Here is a 22,924-nt window from a genome sequence, read left to right as displayed (position 1 = left end):
TTAATATTATCTGTATTGTATTTTTAAAAAATTATTTTGTTAAACATTTCTGAATTCTATTTTAATATGGTTCCCATACTTGGGATTTTTAGGCTGTGAGTTTCACACCCTGATCTAAGGTGATAAAACAAGTAGCAGAACTAATATTAGGTCTCATGGCTTCCAGATATGGACTCTTTGCATCACAAAACACTCTTACTGAGTACCTTCATAGCTCTTTTTTCTTAAAGCCAAACAAGCCTAATTAAAAAAATTTTTTTCCTCACAATTTCTATTTTTCATCCCTTTTTATCACTTTTCTCCTGATCTTCTTTGTATCATTTTATAAATATATTAATTACAACTAGACACTACCACTTTTTTCATAGTGAAACTGTAGGCAACTTCACTCTTAAAAAGCTTCTTTCCAAAAGCCAGCTGAGAATGAACACTTGAGTAAAAGTGGTCTCTGAGCAACCAAAGTGCAAGCTATAAAGTAGTTTATGCATTTTAATTATAGTAGGGCTCTTCACTCAGATCCTGATTGCTTTGACATAATTCTAGTAAAATGGATTGTTTTCCAGCTCTTAGCACATCAGAAGCACCAGATTAGAAAGGTAGGAGGAGAAACGGATGAGTAAAGGTTGCGAATCCCCTTCTTTGAAGAAGAGCTATGTGTGCCCATACTTCTTGTATGAATCTTAGTCCTGTCAAAATTGTAAAGAAAAGAATCTAGCACACTGAGAAGAATAAGTAATGACAAGTTCCTAACAAGGAGTAAGGATACAAAACAAAGCTCCCAAGCTATAGAATGGCAGAGATGAAGAGAAAGTACATTCTAAGCTTGTGAAACTCCCTGTACAAAGCTGTGGAGATGGGAAATGGAATTTAGTATGGAGTGGACAACAGTTGGTTTGGATGGACTCCCCATACATGAAGGAGAATAATGTGCAATAAGGTTGGACAGGAATGTGGGAGCCAGATTGTGAGGGGCTTTGAAAACCAAACAGAAGAAATTGTTTTTTGTCTTTTTAAAAAATGAATTATTTTATTTTTATTTTTCCTATTACCTTTTTGTAAGATTTTGAATTCTAAATTTGTTTCCCTTTCTCCCCTCCCTCCCTCCTCCCAAAGCCAGCAAGCAATCTGATATGGGTTATACAATACAATCATATTAAACATATTTCTAGATTAGTCATGTTGAGAGAGAAGAATCAGAACAAAAGAGAAAAACCACAAGAAAGAAGAAACAAAAAACAACAACAAAAGTGAAAATAGTGTGCTTTGATCTGCATTCAGACTCCATAGTTCTTTTTCTGGATGTGGACAGCATTTTCCATTATGCGTCTTTGGCATTGTCTTGCTGAGAAGAGCAAAGTTTATCACAGTTCATCATCATACAGTGTTGTTGTTACTATGTATAATGTTCTCTTGGTTCTGCTCATTTCACTTAGCATCAGTCCATTTAAGTCTTTCCAGGTTTTTCTGAAATCTGCCTGCTCATCATTCCTTATGGTGCAATAATATTCCATTATATTCATATACCACAACTTGTTTAGCCATTGCCCAGTTGATGGGCATCCCCCTCAATTTCAAATTCTTTGTCACTACCAAAAGAGCAGGTATAAATGTTTTTGTGCATGTGGGTCCTTTCCTGTTTTATGATTTCTTTGGGATATAGACTTAGTAGTGGCTGGGTCAAAGGGTATGCACAGTTTTATAGCCTTTGGGGCATGTTTCTGAATTACTCTCCAGATTGGTTAGATCAGTTGCATTAGTGCCCCAATTTTCCCACATCTTCTGCAACATTTATCATTTTCCAGTTGGATAGATATGTGATGGTGGTACCTCAGAGTAGTTTTAATGTGCATTTTTTTAATCATTAGTGATTGAGAACATTTTTTCATATGTCTGTAGATAGCTTTAATTTCTTCATCTGAACACTGCCTATTTTGTTGTCAAACTTCCTTTGACCATTTCTCAGTTGGGCTCTTATAAAATTGATTTAGTTCTCTATATATTTTAGAAATGAGGCCTTTATCAGAAACACTGGCTATAAAAATTGTTTCCTAGCTTTCTGCTTTCCTTTTAATTTTGGTTGCATTTGTCTTGTCTTAGAGGTGAGAAGCAGTCATTGAATCTTCTTGAGCAGGGAAGTGACATGTTCAGATGGTGAATCATGAAGAGAAGTTTAAATAATATATTTTACACAAGAAGAAAACAGAAGTTTAGAATACTTTAGAAATATTCCCATAAAATAGCAATTAAAAATTACAACTTAGTAACTATTGGTTACTTCTAAGATACATTTATGTGGAAATACTGCATCCCCTCAAAATGTCAGATAAATGAATCATTGACTTATTTAGCTAGCTCATTCAGATCATATCTTTTCTCTCAAGATCTTTTTCTGCTCTATCGATGCCTAACTAGTATTTTCCCATCTTTTATTTTCTTTTTGGTCCCAAGTATACCACACTGTATTTCTCTGTTGTGTTTTTTTACCAGTTTTGTGAGACCATTTTTGCAGTTAATTAAAATCATTTAAAATTGGATCGCTGTCTTCCAGAATTTTAGCAACCTATTCAGTTTGGTACTTTGTTTAATATGTGGTTTCATCTATGTGGGTACTCTCTCCACTAGAGCTGATTACCACCTATTCATGTATTCTTCTTCAGTGTCATTCTTTTCCATGTCTTTCCATAAATTCTCAATAAAGTATCAATCCATAATTCTGGGTAGACACAAGTCTTTCCAGTATAACATTTTTATTACCTATCTGTTATGTTGCTACATCACTGACCACCTCCTTTCCCAGTTATATATGCTGTAGCAGATGTCTTTATATCACTTTTTGCACCTAAATCTTTGTTGGTGATATACCCTATCCTTCCTAAACCCAGCATATATCTTCCCATTGATCTTTGGGTCACCTTAAAATTTGATCCTCCTGAGATTCCACAAATAATAGCATATAGTGTCACAGAATACATTGGTATTTGTTTTTGTATTTGACATTGTACTCAACAAGAGAGAACTACTTGGGATCATTGGAATCATTGACTATGCTATTCAGCTTTCCAAATGTGGTTTGGCCTATTTTCTTCCTCCTTTTCATTTGTGGGCCTAGCTCACTGACCAGCTGCCTCTGTGTGTGTGTGTGTGTGTGTGTGTGTGTGTGTGTGTGTGTGTGTGTGTAGTAAGCATGTCTATACATAGGCATGCCTTTGGTATATAAATATACATACTGACATCCTAAAAATATAGGCCATCTATCTAACTATAAGGCATAAACTGAAAATGTACATTCTTTATTGGCTTGTTTTTTCCTGTATTGAATGCTTAGCTAATCTCATAAGGGCTCAGGGATCTCATTTGGGAGGCTCTATATAATGGTCCATGCATTGATATAATTAACATGATCTTTGAATGGGCAGCTAGGTGGCGCAGTAAGTAGAATGCTGGGCTTAGAGTTAGGAAGACCTGAGTTCAAATTTGGCCTCAGATATTTACTATCTTTATGACCTTGGACAAGTCACTTAATTCTGTTTGCTTCAGTTTTTTCATCTCTAAAATGAGCTGGAGAAGAAAATGACAAACCACTTCAGTATATTTACCAAGAAAATCCCAATTGGGGTCACAAAGAGTCAGACACAACTAAACAACAAAAAGCATCTGTGAATAATAATATCTGGAGAACCCTGTTATATAGGTACTCTTATATTTGGACTTTATGTAGGACATACTCCATGACAGTAGTAACAATATTTATCAGCTTATGTGTTCATGTTAAGCATTATTTGATACTGATAAAAACAGGATCATTAATAAAGATTATCTGTGTGTTCTTCATCAAGGGATCATGTATGATCTGTTGTACACACAAGTCATTTTTTGCAGGAAAGCCTTTAATGCTGAATTTTATTCTACTAAGACGGATGCTTTTAGGCTATTGGGTCTTATATTCTGTATACCTCTTAGTCATTTGAGAGTCAGTGCTGGTACTGAAAAAAGTGTTGACACTGGAATTAGGAGAAACATGGGTTCAAATACCACTTCCAACATTTAGTAGTATGACTATGAATAAGTCCCTTAAATTCTCTGAGCCTGAAGCTCTAGGATTCAAGAAGGAATTGAGAGGGAGTATGGTAGTAGAAATAGTGTTTGCTCTGGAGTCAGAGGACCTCGACTTGAATCCTAGCTCTGCTTTAATTGCCTGTATGACCTTGGGCAAGCCATTTAATCTTTCTGGTTCTCGGTTTCTTCCTCTTTAAAATGGCAGGATTATGCCAGATGAACTATAAATCTGTAACCCTCTAATCTGGTATCTATTTCTCACCTTCTAAAGTTAACAGTTAAAGATGTAATTGTAAAGACACACAGTGTCTTTATCTTTTCTTTTAATTTGGTACTAATTTGACCATAGCTCTAAGTAGCTGATCTGAGTGTATACATAGTTGATTCTTAAGTGACTTCTACATTGGTTATTAGTCACTGGCTGGTAAGATGTAAGTTTTAAGATAAGTACTAATAAATAGTTTACTTCTTTTTTTAAAGTATTTTTGAAGTTTCATACATCTAGATCTTAAAGGGATCACAAAAGCCATCTAATCCAACCCCCTCTTTGTCAGAGAGGAAATTGATGCCCAAAGAGGTTAAGTGAATTGCCCAAAGTCCCGTAGTTAATGTCACAAATATGATTGGACACAAGTTTTCTGACTCCATAGTCAATGTTCTTTCTACCATCTCAGCTGCCTCCCTCCTTTGGCATTTACTATATCTTGCTCTCTTTGTGAAGTAGGCATTTGTGATACATAGTCCTGAGGTTTCTAATTAACTTATAAACCTTTAGCCTCTTTTATTTTTTAATCAGAAACCATGTTTTCCAACATATTTTTTCTCTATTTTACACTCTGCCCACATTTACATTAAATTCCCAGGGTATTAAGATATATGTTAACTTGGTTTGCAGGATCAGGTCAAGTTTTCTTTAGAATTCTCTTTTCTTCCACAGTGAATGTTGACACAAGTTGCAAATGGTTTTATGGCTGGACCTTTTGCTAAACTCATTATTAGTTCTCTAGAGAAAAATGACAAATATACCATGAAATATTTTTTATTGCCTTTAGGTACATGATGAAATTAACCCTGGCAGTTTTTTTTTTATTTACTCTCTGAAGAGAATCTGTAAACCATCTTCCCATATAGCTGCAACATGTATGTTGTTCAGTTCTTAGCTCATTATATCCCTGGCACCTAGCACAGTGGGTTCTTAATAAATGCTTAGCAATTGACTGATTGGATAAAGATCTTGTACTTAAAATATCAACAATTAATTTAATTTTAGTAGATGTTAATAAAGCTAGCTAGATGATCCTTGCTCTCTTGTGTCCCCTTTCCCTCTCACTCTGATATCTTCACTATTGAATAGAAGGGAATTGCACAAGACCAAGAACTATTTTGTATTTCTGTCCACTTTAAGGATTTCCGTGGTCAAATAATTTATCAGTTTCTTGTCATCCTCCCAGTGAAAAGTCCTTTTATATTTAGCAGGGATGGTCCTCAGCACACACAGTCCATTTCCAGGACTGTACTCAGAGTTTCTTTAGTTTGATTGAAGCTTCTGCTCATGACATAACTTTCAAGAACCCAGGGAAATTTATGCAACATAAGACATCAGAATAAGATTTTTGTGAAGTCTGCAGTTTTGATGACTTACTCTTTGAACAGAGACAATAGTATGTTTGAAATTCCCTAACTCTTCTGTGTATGATTTTTAGTTTCTTGATTTCATCTGGTCTCAAAGTTTAACTTGCTCACTGGAACATATAACTTAACTCTTTAAGAGTTAATAGATTACAGAGTGCCCCTTTTTAGAGATGATTAAAAGATGATATTCTGGTGTAGCCAGTCCTTTCAGACCTGAGAAATACAGATTTTCATTTTTCACTCGCCTGTATGAAGAAATGTGGCAAACTAGAGCGCTGGACAGGGGGGCGGGGGTTAGTATCTGCTTTGCTACTGTGTAATTGTGTGATATTGGACCATTCACTTAATGTGGCTGACCTTCAGTGCTCTCCCCTAGGAAATGAGAAATTTGAACTTGATGACTTAAAAATTCCTTCTAACTACTAATTATTTGACAGTAAAGCTTCTGATTATCAAAAATTCCATATCAATATTATATTCTTTTTTTTCCTCTTTCTCTATTTTCCTACTCCTGTTTTCTCAAATTTCTCCTTAGCGGGTTCCTATGTAGCTCTCACTGTTCAGGGACGCCCACCTGGGTCGCCCCAGATTCCATTAGCTGATTCTGAAGTGGAACCAGCAGCCTTTGGACATATGTCTCCCATCATGACATCCCCCCATTCACCTGGAACATCTGGAAATACGGAAAGAATCACCAGCCCAGTGTTGATGGGGGTAAGAATCAGAAAAAGCCTAAAAAGCCTAGCTGTAATGATGTCTGATGTTTTATCGTAAAATTTCTGGGCTGAAGTAGAGAGCATGTGTGTACATTAAAAATTTGGATTTTAGAAAACTGCCATGTAATTTAACCTGTTTGATAGTTTAGGAAATGAGAAAACATGGGGATAACAAATGATTGAAATGCACCAGCCAAATTGAGTAAGGGAAACTTTTACATTACTTGCTTAGACAGCTTCCTTTTCCAGTCAGTGCTATTAATTGCTAATATTTCTGAGAACCAAATTGAGTATTATAAGATGTGGACATTTAGAAGTCCCACTCTGTTCATTCAGCTATGGGTCTATGCAAATGGAAATCCCTACAACAGTCTACAATAGAGGAAATTCTGTTATTACTGATAAATTGAACAAAGGCACAGAGTTATCTGTCTTTTAAAATTCATTTTTTAGCTTGACTTTTTCTTCTTTTGTTTCTTGTTTTTCCAGGAAGAAAACAATGTGGTTCACAACCAGAAAGTAGAGATTCTGAGAAAAATGCTACAGAAAGAGCAGGAACGGCTACAGGTACTAAATTAGAAATGGGACTGGGGAAGAGGTCAGGAAAGGAAAGATTGTACAGATTGTTGAGAGCTGAAATATCATGATCTCAGTAGCACATTAATAGTGTTAGCTAATACACTCACAAGAGCAGTAAGTAGTCTTTGCTGTATTGTTCTAGGCTTTGGTGATTAACAAAATATTTTTTATTATTTATCAGTGGTTGCAAGAAGATTACAGCCGCACGCCTGTTCAGCGATTGCTTAAGGAGATCCAGGAGACCAAGAAACATATCCCTCAATTGCAGGAGCAGTTATCCAAAGCAACAGGTTCTCCTCAGGTAATACTGATATTTGAATGCTCTTCAATCTTTCAGGTTTCCCTTCAAGAAATATTTTAAGTGAGCTGACAAATGACTAAAGAAAGTCATGTATTCCTGTAAACTGATCTTGCAGGAAGCACTGTGTAGGAAATTACAGAAATGCTGATGAACTGAAAGAAACTAGGTCTCTGATTGAACTCTGAAATGTTTGTGCTTTCCCAATTTTGTGCCTTTTTAAAGAAGTTAACTGAGTTTTATCTTATTTGATATACTACTAAGAAGTATTAAGGTATGCCACTGTATGTTTGGTTCAGCGTGCCCCCTCAAAAGAAGATAGTTAATTTTCTGTGGTTTTAATAAACTCCATTTAAAGTTGATATTGTTGGTAGAAGTGATAGAGATGATGTCTTACTAGAAAAATGGTCAAGCATTTATGGTGGAAAATATTTTTAAGCTAGTATTCAATCTAAACATTAATAATAATAGCTAATATTTACATAACACGATGTGCTAGGGATTTGGTCTTCATAACAACTCTGAGAGAGGGAGATGCCATTATTATTCCCATTTTAGAGGTGGGGAAAGTGAGTTAGAGAGGGGTTAAGTGACTTGCCCAAGGTCCCATAGCTAAATCTTTGTCTGAGGCCAGGTTTAAACTCAACTCTTTCTGACTCAGGGTCAGGCACTTTCTTCACTGAACCACCTTGCTGCCTCTTATAGGCTTCCATCATAAAGCAAAACATTGTATATAACATTTACATGAGGTTGGGGGGGAGGAAGGGGAAAAACTTCCTTATACCCACATTGGTTTATTTGTCGTGGTTGTCACTTGACTCCCGAGGAATGTTTTTATTACACAATGAACACTTTTATGTAGACATCTCTGTCAAAGAGATGAGATAGATCATCTACTCTAATACCATTATTTTACAGATAGATAAACTGAAGCTTTAAGGAGATATTACTTGCCCAAGGTCAAAGAGCTAGCTGATAAAGATTTAGGTCCTGATAGTGTGAATAGACTGAATTCCCTAAATCATAGGATTTCAAATTAGAAGGAACCTTCAGAATCACTGTCCAACTCCCTTATGTTAATGTACAGGGAAAATGAGGCCTGCAGAGGTTAGTTAGATGACATACCCACGTTCATACAGGTAATAAGTAGTTGATCCAAGATGCAAACCCAAGTCTACTAGCTCCAAATCCATTGCTCTTTCCACTATTCCCCAAAGCCGTGAGAATTCTATCTCAGTGCTATTGATATAATTTGATTTTTCTGTAATTTCTAGGTAATGGACAACATGTTCAGTGCTTATAGATCCATACAAAACATGTGGTCTTTGCCCGTTGTGGTGGTTTGTTTCTAGAAAGGTGTCTAAGAGTTTGACTCATTTAAACTATGAAAGAGGGAAGAGATGCTAATAAGCATTTTTATAATGCTTTCTATGTGCCAGGCACTGTGTTAATCACTGCACAAATATTCTTTCACTTGAAGTTCGGAAGTTGATTAACTAGAAGCTATAGTGTAGTAATTTGAGTCCCAAGACACAAAAACTAATGGAAAAGAAGTAAAACACACTGTATTTTCACAGATTTATAGATCACTGTGTCTCTGTGTTGCATTTGTAGCTTCAACCTGCAGTCACTGAAGTGATAGTTCACCCTTCTTCATGAACATGTTTTTTTAAAAACCACAGTAGTAGTTAGCAGGTTTTTTTTTTTAAGTCTGCCATTGTTTTACGTTTGTTTATGTGTACAATAACAGCTACAATAAATGTTTGTTGAGTGTTCTCTATTTGCAGAGCACTGTGCTAGCTACATGCTGGTTCAGCTTCCAGCCTATAATATGACCCTTTACTTTTGGCTGGTCCCTGCGCCTTTGTCTTCTCATTAATGATTTTTAAACACATGTGTATACACACACACACATGTGCACACATATACACACACACACATGTGCACACATATACACAAATACATTTATTTTTAAAATCTGTTTTAGGATGGAGCTGTAGTTATATCCAGCAAGACTTCTGGTGACTCCCTTCTACTCAGTGAAGTAGAAGCAGACAGTGGTGATGGATTGGGCAGAATTGACTATAGCAGTGGAGATGGTTCTCGACCGAATAGTGACATTGCAGACGTAAGTATTAAATATTTCAAACCTTAATCATTATTCTTCCCTACATCTACTTTTTTGTTTTGCTTTTAAAATCTTGTTTTTGGTTATTTGATTGCTAAGTAGATCATAGTAGATTAATATTAAAAATAATAAGATTCTTAGGATCTTAAATTTGTTTTGTTTTTTTGGTGGGGCAATGAGGGTTAAGTGACTTTGCCAGGGTCACACAGCTAGTAGGTGTCAAGTGTCTGAGACTGGATTTGAACTCAGGTACTCCTGAATCCAGGGCCAGTGCTTTATTCACCGTGCTACCTAGTTGCCCCAGGATCTTAAATTTGAAAAGCGATTCAGACATCATCTAGTCCAGTACCCTTATTCTACAAATGAAGAAAATGATGCTTATAATAGCTAAGTGACTTGCCAAGGTTATCAGAAAACTTTAGTTTTAGAGACAGAGGATCTGGTTTTCCCACTTAGCTCTGAAAGTGAACTATAGCAAGTTATTTTACCTTTATGGGCCTGCATCAGTTCCTCATCTGTAAAATGTAAGCATTGAACTACATGACCACTAAGGTCCCTTCCATCTCTAAATCTATAATCCTATGATTCCAGGTTTCCTAGCTCAGAGCTCGGTCCTTTTTCACACTCTAATCTTATTATTTATAGCATTTCTTTCTTATGAACACCACCATTACCTTTTTTGTTTTGTTTTTGTTTTTGTTTTGGTGGGGCAATGGGGGTTAAGTGACTTGCCCAGGGTCACAAGTCAGTAAATGTCAAGTGTCTGAGACCGGATTTGAACTCAGGAACTCCTGAATCCAGGGCCAGTGCTTTATCCACTGTGCCACATAGCCGCCCCCACCACCATTATCTTCTAACAGAGCAATATTATAAGTGAAAATGTTAAATGCAATATTGTATTGTGACTTCCAGTTTTGGAGCTCACTTTTTCCCCAGGTTTCCTCAACAACTAATGTGGTTTCTTTCAAGGAGGTGGAATTTCCCAGTAAGCATTGTTTTACTGTATAGAGAGGTCAGTGATGTTATTGCTTTCTTACTGAACCAGGGGGTCTTTTGCTGATATCTTTAAAAGCATGTTAATATTCCATTTGTGGTCTGAGTGACTCAGTCCTGAATCATAGGGCAGACTGCCATTGCTGAGAGGAAAAGTACCAGCCTTACTAGATAGACTTCAGTTATTAGGTTATGATTATCAATAGATGTTTTTTCATTAATCTCTCAGTTGTCAACTACACACAAATATTTACTAGATTATAAAAAAGCCATAAGTTGAATCTTAAATCTCGTTCTTCTGTCAGTATATAAGAAGAGTTTATTAAAGTTTTATAATCTCGTTGGATTGGTCAAAACTACATTCTCTTTAAAGGAATAGATGAAAGTAATTAACCAGTCATTCAGCCTATCCTTTGAGGACATTTCAGTTTTGACAACTGAGAAGATTACAGATCAATTGCTAGACTAGTAATAATCACTTTAATGAGTTATCCTATATGACGAAATTATTTTCATGTCCAGTTGTAGTAGTACATGCTTGTTTATTTACAACTGTTAATTCATTTTAGCAGTATTTCTCAATAGTTACTTTATTTAGCATTCTATCCCTTTTCTCATCCCTGTCCAAAGAGAGAGAGAGAGAGAAATATGGATCATAGGTTACCAATTTAGAACTGGAATTGGCCTTAGAAGCCATTCAGTCCAACCCTCGTATTTTACAAATGAGGAAAGTGAGGCTAAAAGATTAAATTACTTTCTTTCTTTTTTTTTTGGTGAGGCAATTGGGATTAAGTGACTTGCCCAGGGTCACACAGCTAGTAAGTGTTAAGTGTCTGAGGCCGGATTTGAACTCAGGTACTCCTGACTCCAGGGCCGGTGCTCTATCCACTGCGCCACCTAGCTGCCCCTAAATTACTTAGAGTCACAAAGGTTAAGTATCAGAGGTGAAATTTGAATATGGATTTTCTGGACTCCCAAGTATAGCACTCTATTTAATACTTTGCAGTTTTTGTAGCATTTCATACTCATTAATTCATGTTCAAAAGGAATGAAGAAAGATAACTTTTTATCTTTTCTTATTCTTCCTCCCCAGAAGCTAGGTGGTACAGTGGATAGAGCCCTGGGCTGAGAATCAGTAAGACTTATCTTTCCGAGTTCAAATCTGGCCTTAGGCGCTAACTGTGTGACCCTAGGCAAGTCATTTAACCCTGTTTGTCTTAATTTCCTCATCTATAAAATGAGCTGAAAAAGGAAATGGCAAACCACTCCATCCATCATTTTGCCAAGAAAATCCCAAATGGAGCGAGGAAGAGTAGGATAAGACGTCATGACCACCATCACAACAAGATTCTTCCTCTTGTCAGACATTCTGACCACCTAACCTCCTACTTCACCTTCCTGCCCCTACCCCCAAACAAATGGAAAATCAAAATGCTTTATCTCCCTGAGCAAAAAAATATACAAAATATCATGGAGTGTGGGGAAGATAGGGCCTGAAGTTGTATGAATGATATCACCTTCTTTCCTCTTCTCTGTGTAGAGCACTTTTCATATGTTAATTCATTTTATCTTAAGGAATTATGGGTTTCTTTTTCTTTTTTTTGGTGGAGCAATGGGGGTTAAGTGACTTGCTCAGGGTCACACAGCTAGTAAGTGTCAAGTGTCTGAGTTGGATTTGAACTCAGGTACTCCTGAATCCAGGGCTGGTGCTTTATCCACTGTGCCACGTAGCTGCCCCCAGGACTTATGTTTTTTAATTATATAGTATTTAAACCTAGAAAGGATATTAGGGATCTTATAGCATCCTCTTGTTATTTTATACATGAGAAAATTGGGACTTAAAGAGATTAAGTGACATGTCCATAGTCTATTTAATGGAAAATGCTGGACTAAAACTGAACTTGCAGATTTTCCATCTAGTGCTCATTTCTCTACACATTACTACTATGGTATTGCCATTCTCATAGTGACTCAGCTTGAAAATAATGTGATTTATTTCATGGATTCATTAAAATGAGATTTTGCTATGACATTTCTAATGATATTTGACCTATATTGACCTCCAAGCAGTAGAGTAGGATTAAAGCTATGTGTTGATAGATGGCCTTAAAAAAAAGATAGCTTTTAATAATTAGTAGGCCTACAATATTAATCTTCTTTAAAGAGACTTGGTATCAAGTAAGTTTTTTTTCCTTTCAAACAATTCTTTCCCATCCAAAAACATTGATTTAGATATAGTATTTTGGCTAGAAGTCATTAAGTATACACTTAGAGGTGTTTTAGGAAGCTTTATTAAGAATTCTCCAGTGCTCTTCAAGAAAGAAGGGTTTACTGGAAAGATGAAAAGTTGGCCTGACAACAACCCTCAATTCAGTTTCCTTCTTGGGAGGGCACTAATGAGTGATTTGAGCATTTTGTGTTTCTGTATTTGTTTGTGGGCTCCTGTGAGTCCTTGATGGGTTATGTACTTAATCTCTGAGGAACAGTATAAATGCCATTTCATAAGGAATATTGTGCAATAAGCATCTTTGAGGGGGGGGAATCATCCAAGACTTTTGAATACTATGCAAATGAAATTTGGGCAACTTTTGGAAAGGTGTTGATAAGACTCCTGAATAGGTAAATTTGAAGTTTCGGTGAGACATTTAAATTTCAGCAAGTAAACAGGTTAGTTTTATACTTTATTGTATGGAAGATTAATATTTCCTCCATATTGAAATTAGTTTAGAAAGTGAAAGAAATACAAAAAGCTTTCACTGCTGCTGAAATCTCCTGATACTCTCTCAAATTGTCTTGCTGGTACCACATCCTTTATATTTCTCATGTTCTACAGCTTTAGTCCTCATGCCCACATCTATATTGGTTGTTTCTGCACATATTTTACCATGTGTTTTCCTTTTTTCCTTTATAGTTGTTCAGTAATTTTGAAACAGGTAGAAGATTTACTTTGGTTATGACAGAATTTTTTCCTGATTCCTTTTTTTTTTGTGAAGTTACTGAAACTCATTGATTTTTTTTTTTTTGTGGTGGTGGTGGTGGTAGAGTCCCAGAGGTGGCTTGAAGGAAAGGATTTATGTAGAAGAAAGCCCAGAGAAAAGTGAGGTGATGCCAGATAATGTAAGTATGTAGCCCATGCTGTATTAGTGCTTTTCTGTTAATGTTTTTCTATGTTTACATGAAATAAACTCTGGGATTTATGTAAAACATTCAAATAAAGATTTTTAAATATTTTGATTATTAAAGTTAGATTTGATTAGTGTTTTGAAATAAAGAGTTATAACCAAGAATAGTGTATGAAAATGTTAAATGACCAGCAGTAGGAGGACTATTCCTTTCATCAACAGTAAAATCAAGGAAGTTACCAAAACTGCATACCAATTTCTATTCTTTCAACTGAATTCCTTTTGAAATATTAGAGGCAAAAATTGATGTTTTAGGAGGGATTAGTGCATGCTGTTACATTATACATAGAGAAATAACAAATCACATCCACCTCTCAATTATCCATATTTGTATCCACTTGTGGAGCTTGTGAGATTTAAAATTGGATACTAGAGCATTAACCTCCCCTTTAACCTTTCCCTTATTTATCTCCCAGATCAGTAAGTTAAAGAAGCCTCTGATCTCTAGTTAGAGCTTTTATTGTTTGGAAATTACAAGGTGATGATGATTAGAGAAATAGTCTTAAATAGTCTTAAATCTAAGCTTAGTCTATATTCCGTATAAAACTCACCAAAAACCCAAGGCCAACCTCTGAAGCTGAGAGCACATCAAGCACGTGCTGTTACGGCGAACTGGGCTGAGTAGAACCTCAGTCAGTGTCTCTGTGTGCAGCACCAGTCAGTGGACAAGGAGAGCGAAAAGAGACAACAAAAGACATCACTTCCGTTCTCTCCTTGCCTTTTAAGCTCGCACCCCGGAAGTGGAGTGCCTAGCGGATGGAGGTGGAGTGCACGGCCGTTCGTCATGGTCTCCTCCCCGAAAGGGTGGTCCTTCAAAAACTGGCGTCTTTCTGTTATTGCTAACCGACTTAAAAACTTTCACTTTTTTACCACATTCCCCTCTTTGCTTCCTCAAGAAACGAAATGTTTCCTTGACAGAACAGCAAAAAATAACAATATAATAACTATTCCTAACTAATAATATATGAACAACAATATAGAAAAGGAAGAGAGGAAAGTTTTGTCCAGAGGGGCGGTTTTTCGTCCTCATGAACCAATGCTTTGACATTAGTCTTGCAAAGGGAGGGCCTCTGCAGAGAGTGCATGTTACAGATGGTATATAATAACAGAAGGAGATAGTAAAAACTAACAAAACAAAACAGTTCATATAAACTCTCTGAGTTCTCTTGTTTTCTTGAAGTGGTAAGATGTCATCAGGAGGAAGCTGGATTCTGGTCTGGAAAACTGGATTCTGGACTCTGGTCTGGAAAGCTGGATTCTCTTCTTTAACTGTTTGAATTGCTGCATTTTTACTAAACCTTAGCATAGCATTGTCAATGATCAAATTAATAAATTCCATTACAAGCTTCAGTTACAATCGCTGTGCAGATGACACCTAGATTTATGTCTTTGGTCCTGACCTCTCTTCACTATTTTAGTCCCATGTTTTAACTGACTGCTACATGTTTTGACTGGCTTATATTATCAATACCTGAAACTCATAATATATGAATCTGAAATAATTATCCATTCACCCCTCCAGCACCCCCATATACCACCAGAAACATTTCTTTTCTTGACTTCTATCAGTAATGCCACTCATCATTTTCTTAGTCACTTAGACTCAAAATCTTTTTTACTTCTTCTCTACCATCAGATCATTAGTCAATTCCTATTCCCTCATCTCTTACATCTATCCTTTTTTTACCCTTCCCACTACAGAACACCCCAATTCATGCTCTTACCACTTCACCACCACTCTGTGGGTATAATTCTATATCTCCCCCCCAAAAAAAAACCCCAAATACCCAACAACAACCCACTTCTTTGAGGGCAAGAAATATACCTTATTAATTTGTGTTTTTCCCAGTTGAAAATGGAAACAGAAACTAAAGAATATGAATATAAAGTAGTGTAAGTGAAATCACTTTATATTACATTGTTATTTCCAGAATCCATGTATGAAAATCATGGGTTAATGAATACTTGAAAAAATAAACAAATTATCTTCCTTAAATCATCATTTTGAAATTTTACTTTCCACATTATATTGCCACTACCTCATTTCAAATTCTTACCACTTTTAGCCTGAATGATTATAACCTCCCAGTCTTCATGCCAATAGACTTTCTTTCCCTTCTTTAATCTATCTTTTACCAGAAAAATTGTCCTAAGGCTCATGTTTGACAACACAACTTCCTATTCAAAGACTTTCAGGCATTTCCTATTGCTTATAAGAGGGAAAAAATAAAGTAGCTTAACATTATCTTAATTGGCCTTCTGCTATATAATTACAATCGACTTTCCCAACTTTATTTCACATTATTCCCCTTCACATACTCTGTGTTTTTAAATATATTGTCTTTTGCATTCACACAAGCTGTCCCTCCATGTCTACAATGTGCCCCTTTCATTCATGTCTGCCTTCTAGGAATTTCATCTTCCTTGACACATGGAATTAATGTTATTATTAATGCCCTAAACTTAGTAGATGCTTAATAAATGTTGCATTAAGTCATGTTGCTCCTCTGCTCAGAAATATTTAATAAGTTCCCCATTCTGATTGTGTCTAGACTTAACAGACTCATGGTGATACAAATTAAACTTAAAAGTTAGTTGTGTACTTATTGGTGGGGGAGTCTGTTGTTAAAAATTTACCAGCTAACACTGAGTGCAACCAAATGGTATTTAGGATCATAAAGAAATAGTCCCCCATTCCCTACAAAATAGCCTCAGCTTAACATTTGAGAGCCCTACTAAGGCTGTTTCCACCATACATTCCCAGCCTTATCTTCTATTTATGGTACAGTGGGAAGAGCTGTGAATTTGACATCAGAGGATCTAGGTTTGAATTCAGCCCTGCCATCTAACTGTGTGACCTTGGGCAAGTTGCCAGTTCCTCTGTTTCCTCATCTATAAAAGGAAGATTTAACTAGATGACTTAAATGGAACTGTAGATAATGCTATGGAAAAATCCCTAAATCTACTATCCACGGAGCATATCTAATCCCATTGATATTCCTTGAACTTATTTTCAGTCTTCCCTGTTCCACATCTTTGAATATGTTGTTTCCTCTGCCCGAATCAATGTCTACTTGTCTCTCAAGGTCCAGTTCAGCACACTGTCGTTCTAATTATCTGTCCTTAACAAATAAGTATTTATTACATGCATGCTCAAGCACTGGGCATACATAGGCAAAAAAAAAAAAATACCTTTAAGGAGCTCATATTCTAATGAGGAAGACAAAATATCAATAATTATGTACACACCACACATGTATATATATGCACAGATCTGCATGTACACACACACACACACACACACACACACACACACAGAGTAAATGGGAGATAACTTCAAAGGAAAGGTACTAGCAGGAGAGGTGTTAAGGAGAGAGGGGAAGGAAGAAACTCCTTGTAAAAGATGCAATTTGAGTCAAATCTTGAAGGAAGCTGGGAGGTAGAAATGAGGAAGGAGCCCATGCAAGGCATGAGGAAAAGCCAATCAGTTGGGAAGTGAGGTGTGGGTGGAAACAGGCCAGTGTGGATGGATTGTAGAATATATGGAAGAGAGTGAAGTGTAAGAAGACTGAAAAAGTAGGAAGGGGCTAGTTTGTGAAGTACATAAAAAGTCAAAAATAGGATAAAATCTATTTGATCCTGGAAATAATAGAGGCACTAGAATTTATTGAATGGAGGATGACATAGACTTGTTCTTTAGGAAGATCATTTTGATAGTTGAGCAGAGGCTAGGTTTTGTTTTGGGAGAGACTTGAGGTAGGGAGTTTCTTGCACTGAAGCAAGCCATTGCAGTAGTCTGCAGGAAGCAGTGAGAGCCTCCACCAGGGTGGTAGCTATGTGAGTGGAGTGAAGGGGAAATAATCAAGATGTGAAGATAGAAACAAGAAGACTCGGCAACAGCTTCAGTATGTGGAGTAAGTCTGAGAGTCAGAGAATATGCCATGGTTGCAGACCAGGGTCACTGGGAGAATGGTAGTAGTAAGTTGTGAATAGTAAGGAAATCTGAAAGAGTAGAGAGATTTTGGTGAAAGATAATAATTGCAGTTCATGTCTGTGGTATATCCAGTTTGAGATGTCTCAGAGGCAGTTGGTAATGGAAGACTGGAGCTTAGGGCTGCTGGAGATCCTAATAGAGGAACTGATGAGATCAGCAAGTGAGATAGTATAGAAGAACAAGAGAGGAGGGCCCAGGATGGAACCTTGGGAGATATTCATAGTGCCTGGACATGACTTGGATAAAAATTCGGTGGAGGAGACTGAAAAAGTGTGATCAGAAAGATAGGAGAAGAACCAGGAGAAAGCAGTGTTGTGAAACTCCTGAAGAGGAGAGAATGTTCAGGAGAGGTAGGTGATTGACAGTGTTAAAGCTTGTAGAATGGTTAAGGATGAGGACTGAGAAAAGACTCGGTAGTTAAGTTATCATTGGTCACTTTGGAGAACAGTTTCAGTTGGATGATGAGATTGGGTGCCAGACTACAAAGGTTTTAGAGGAGCAAGAGAAGAAGCGGAGACATTGATTGTAGGTGGTTTTTTAAAAGAGTTTAGCTATGAAAGGGGAAAGAGGTGATAGCTAAAGGGGATGCATACATAAGGGTTTTTGGTTTGTTTTTTAAAGGATAAAGGAAGTAATAGGTGTACTTCGTAGGCAACAGGGAAGTGATCAGTAGGTAGTGGGAGAATAAGGATGATAGAGAGGGCAATCTGTAGGAGAAGATGGGATGGGATGACTTGTAGAGGGGTTTGCTTTGGCTAGGAGAATGGACACCTCTTCATGTGAAATGGGGTGAAGAGGCTGTGAGGGGAGCCATATGAGTGATATGAAATAAGAAAGAGGGTGGAAGAGAGAACTCTCAGCAAACGATCTTAATTTTTTCGGTGAAGTATGAGGCATGAGGGAAGGGGATACTTTGAGGAAGGATGAAAAGGTTTTGAATAGCTACTCTAATGAGTAGCTGAGGGAATTATAAAAGGATTGCTTTGCTGAAGTTAGGGCCCGGTTGAGATTAACAATTTTATAATGGACCCAGTCAGAACTGGAGACAGAGGGAGAGTGTGTGTGTGTGTGTGTGTGTGTGTGTGTGTGTGTGTGTGTGTGTGTGTGTTTCCTCCAGCTCTATTCAGCGCCATATGAATAGGACTGAAGACAGTGAATGGTGGGATTGATCCAAGATTGGGGTTTAGCAAGGTATACCTTGCTATCAGTGATAGGATAAAGGGATAAGGGCTCAAATATTAGGGATGGCAAAGCTTTGAATTATTTCACTAAGGGGTTGAACAGATAGGAAAGAGGAGAGTATGGCCAGAAGCCATGGCGTTAAAGAATCTCGAAGTTGCAAAAGGACCAAAGAAGTCATCTAGTCCAACTCCTTCCTGAAAGCATGAATCTCCTCTAGAGCCTATTTTCTTATACTGTGGGTCATGACCCCATATGGGGTCACATACTGAATGTGGGAGTTGCAACAGAAAAAGGTTATGTATACCTGTTTTATATACCTATATACCTGGGGTCACGTAAAAATTTCTTGAGCAAAAAGGGGTCATGAGTGGAAAAAGTTTAAGAAGCCCTGCTCTAGAGTATCCATGACAAATAGTCATCCAGCCTGTTTCAGGATCTCGGACGCATAGGACTACCCTATCTCTGTTCCGTTTTTAGACTTCTAAGAGTTAGGAATCTCTTCCTTTTCTAAACCAAATATGCATTGCTGTAATTTATCGATTTTGGTTCATTATCTGTTTTCTAGGACCAGGCAGGTAAAGGCAGATCTTTTTTCCTCTTGACAAGCCTTAAGGTACTTGAGGGTCCATATCCACTGTCTCTCTCTGTTCCCCTTCCCTTCCCTACCAATTCTTCTCTTATCCAGGATAAACATCTCCATTTCTTTCAATCAGTCCTCATATGGTATGATTCTCTTCTTTTATTCTTGACACCATGCCTATAGTTCTTTGAGGATTTTTTTTTTTTTAAGTGAGGCAATTGGAGTTAAGTGACTTGCCCAGGGTTACACAGCTAGTAAGTGTTAAGTGTCTGAGGCCGGATTTGAACTCAGGTACTCCTGACTCCAGGGCCGGTGCTCTATCCACTGCGCTACCTAGCTGCCCCACATGCCTATAGTTCTTTATCCCTAGTTCCTTATATGGCATCAGACTCTTCACAAGCTTGTCTCCCTTCCTCTTGACCTATGGTGCCTTGAACTAGACATAGTTCTCAAGATATGATCTGATTGGGTAGGCTGTAATAAAAATAGCAGTATCCTTCTTCTGGACACAATGCTTCTATTAATTCACCGTAATATTGTATAACTCTTTTTCACTCTCACATCATATTGTTGATTTAATGATCTTGTAACCCACTACAAACTCTTTTGTCTTTTTCATAAAATTTCACTTCTAACTGTCACCTTCCTCTCCCTACCTCCAATCTCATACTTGGGTGATTATTTTTTAAATTCTGAGTGCAGAACTTTGTTTTTATTTGTTTTATTTTTAGTCATGTCATTTTTCTAAGTTGTCAGTCTTTTTGGTTTTCTTGCACCTCCAATTCTCATTGTTTATGCTCATGGTATTTTCTTTATATTGATTTTAACTTAGATACTCTGATGGATCTGTGACATCATTGATTTGGGAGTTTCCTCCAGCAATATGTTTTATAACTCAGTCATTAGTTTCCATCCTATGTGACTCTTATCCATATTCTTCCATAAATTTGCCACAGGGGGTGGTAAGCCCTTGATCACTTTCTCCTTTTTTGCAGGGCTACCAGTGAAGCAGTCAATAAATAAGAAATCAGTAAGTGCCTACTATGTGCCAGGCACTGTGCTAATGAGCACTAGGAATGCAAAAAAGGGGGGGAGGAACAAACTATAGTTTCTGCCCTCAAGGAGTTTACAATCCAGTGGGGGAGACAACATGCAAATAAATACAAAACAAGCTCTGTGTAGGATAAATAGAAAATAATTAATGGAGGGAAGTAATTTAAATTCAGAGGGATTGGGGAAGGCTTCCAGTAAAAGATAGAATTTTAGTTGGGACTTAAAGGATGTCATGGAGGTCGGTAGGCAGAGCAGAGAAGGGGCAGGATTCCAGGCATGAGGGACAAACAGAGAGAATGCCTGCAACAGAGAAACAGGGCATCTTGTTTGTGGAACAGTCCGGAGACCAGTGTCACTGGATCAATGAGTATGTGCTGATGAGTAAGATGAAGAAGACTGCAAAGGTAGGAGGGGGCAAGGCTATGAATACCAAATAGAGGATTTTGTATATGCTCCTGGAGGCGAAAGGGAGCCTCTGTAGTTTATTGAGTAGAAGTGACATGATCAGACCTGCATTTTAAGAAAATTATCCGGGTTGGGAGCAACTCGAAGTAGGCAGACCCACCAGCAGGCTATTGCAGTCGTCCAGTATTATGGAGGTGATAGTGTCCTGCACCAAAGCAGTAGCAGTGTAAGAGGAGAGAAGGGGGCATATTGGAGAGATCTTGCAAAGGTGAAATCAACAGGCCTTGGCAACAGCTTGAATGTAGGGGATGAGAAATAGTGAGGAACCCAGGATGGCTCCTGAGTTGAGAAATTAGGAGAACAGTGTTGCCATCTACAGTAATAGGGAAGGTAGGAGTTCTTTTTGGACATGGTGAGTTTAAGATGTCTCTGGACGTCCACTGAAAGATATTTGGAGATGTCAGATTGGAAGTCAGGAGAGAGATTGAGGCAGGAAAGGTAGATTTAGTTACCATAGAAATGGTAATTAAATATATGGGAGTTGATGAGATTGCCAAGTGAAGAAGTAGAGGGAGAAGGGAAGAGGACCCAGGAAAGAACCTCGAGAAATACCTAAGGTTATAGGGTGTGCTCTTGAAGAGGATCCAGCAAAGGAGAAGGAGGTGTGGTCAGGTAGGTAGGAAGGAAATCAGGAGAGTGTCCCAAAAACTTACAAAGAAGAGACTATCAAAGAGGAGCTAGAGATCAACAGTTTCAAAGGCAGCAGAGAATTCAAGGAGAATGAGGATCGAGAAAAGGCCATTGGATTTAGCAACTAAGAGATCATTAGTTACTTTGAAGAGGGCACTCAGACTTTCTAATATTCTGCTTCTTAATTAGCCTCAAATCAAAGTGTTACTACAGAATGGATCATTTACCAATGCTAGAACTCAGTGATTCAATTAATGAGACAAATGATTACAGGATACCTAGATTTTGTAGCTTATGTATTTACACTTTGTCAGCTGAAGTGGACATATGATTAAGTAAATATTCACAAAATTTTCAACTGCTCAAATAGCAATGAATCTAGATGAGAATCTCACTTATTCTTCCTCTTTTCAAGCTATCTGTTGCCCTGAATATTAGACCCCTCACTATACATGCTGTACCCCTAAAATGAGAGGTCTATAAAAGGATAAAAAAACACATTTAGGTACCCATTGGACCATAATGACAAATATTTTATTTAAACCACCTCTGATTACTTTAAAACAGTAGTTCTTAAAGTGTTGTCTGATAATAAGATTCATGGGTTAATCTAAAGTGTGAAGATAGAATTTGTTTGAATAAAGTTTCTCAACCAAATTGGGACCACAAAAAGTAATTAATTAGCTACTTGATTGGTTAAGACTTGTAGGCTTGGGGCACCTAGGTGGCGCAGGGGATAGAGCACCGGCCCTGGATTCAGGAGGCCCTGAGTTCAAATCCGGCCTCACATACTTGACACTTACTAGCTGTGTGACCCTGGGCAAGTCACTTAACCCCAATTGCCTCAACAAAAAACAAACAAACAGACAAAAAGACTTGCAGGCTTAGAACATTTGAAAGAATTAAAATATGACTTCAATGCCTTTTACTATCATGTGGTGGAAAGATGACTAGAGTTGGGATTAGGACAGCTGAAACCCAGCTCTTCTTGCTAATGAGATTTGCAGCTTTAAGAAAACCTCATAACCTCTCAGGACCTGTTTTCTCAACCGCTTTATGAGGGATTTGGACTAAGTCCTCTCTTCTAGTTTTAAGTACTGTTACTTCCATCATGAATTCTATCCTCCTGATGTGAGGAGAGCTTCCTGAAGGAGTAATGGATTATAAGAATACAGAATCTTAGGTTTCATCCAGTAGTGTGGTCCAGTGCTACAGTACAAGGCCTTGAAAATAATTGGAACACAATAAAAATCAATTTCCTCCCTTCCTTTTCCCCCCACTCCTGGCTCTATCCATTCCTCCCATTCTTTTTCCTCTGTGTTCCCTTGACTAATAGTGTAAAATAAGAAAGGTTTAGAGCCAAGAGTGTATTAAAACATAGGACTCTATCTCCAAAGAAGGGTTTTTGGGGATTCTGTCGCAAACAGAAGAGTCTT

At 37.4% G+C, this 22,924-nt stretch overlaps 1 protein-coding gene across 7 annotated transcripts in view; it reads left to right on the top strand.

Annotated features, from left to right (window-relative positions):
- Nucleotides 1-22,924, top strand: part of ARHGEF12 (Rho guanine nucleotide exchange factor 12) — a 188,955-nt gene that overhangs the window by 126,322 nt on the left and 39,709 nt on the right. For all 7 annotated transcript variants that reach the window (XM_043994775.1, XM_043994773.1, XM_043994778.1 and 4 more), the window contains 5 exons: nt 6,224-6,402; nt 6,894-6,971; nt 7,165-7,284; nt 9,269-9,409; nt 13,445-13,519. In XM_043994775.1, the coding sequence (XP_043850710.1) occupies nt 6,224-6,402; nt 6,894-6,971; nt 7,165-7,284; nt 9,269-9,409; nt 13,445-13,519 (593 nt within the window). The remainder of the gene's footprint in view (nt 1-6,223; nt 6,403-6,893; nt 6,972-7,164; nt 7,285-9,268; nt 9,410-13,444; nt 13,520-22,924) is intronic.

Source organism: Dromiciops gliroides, chromosome 3 (genome assembly GCF_019393635.1).
Source record: "Dromiciops gliroides isolate mDroGli1 chromosome 3, mDroGli1.pri, whole genome shotgun sequence".
Lineage (NCBI taxonomy): Eukaryota > Metazoa > Chordata > Mammalia > Microbiotheria > Microbiotheriidae > Dromiciops > Dromiciops gliroides.
The sequence above is the reverse complement of the archived record's forward strand: the minus strand, read 5'-3'. Positions and strand labels throughout refer to the sequence as shown.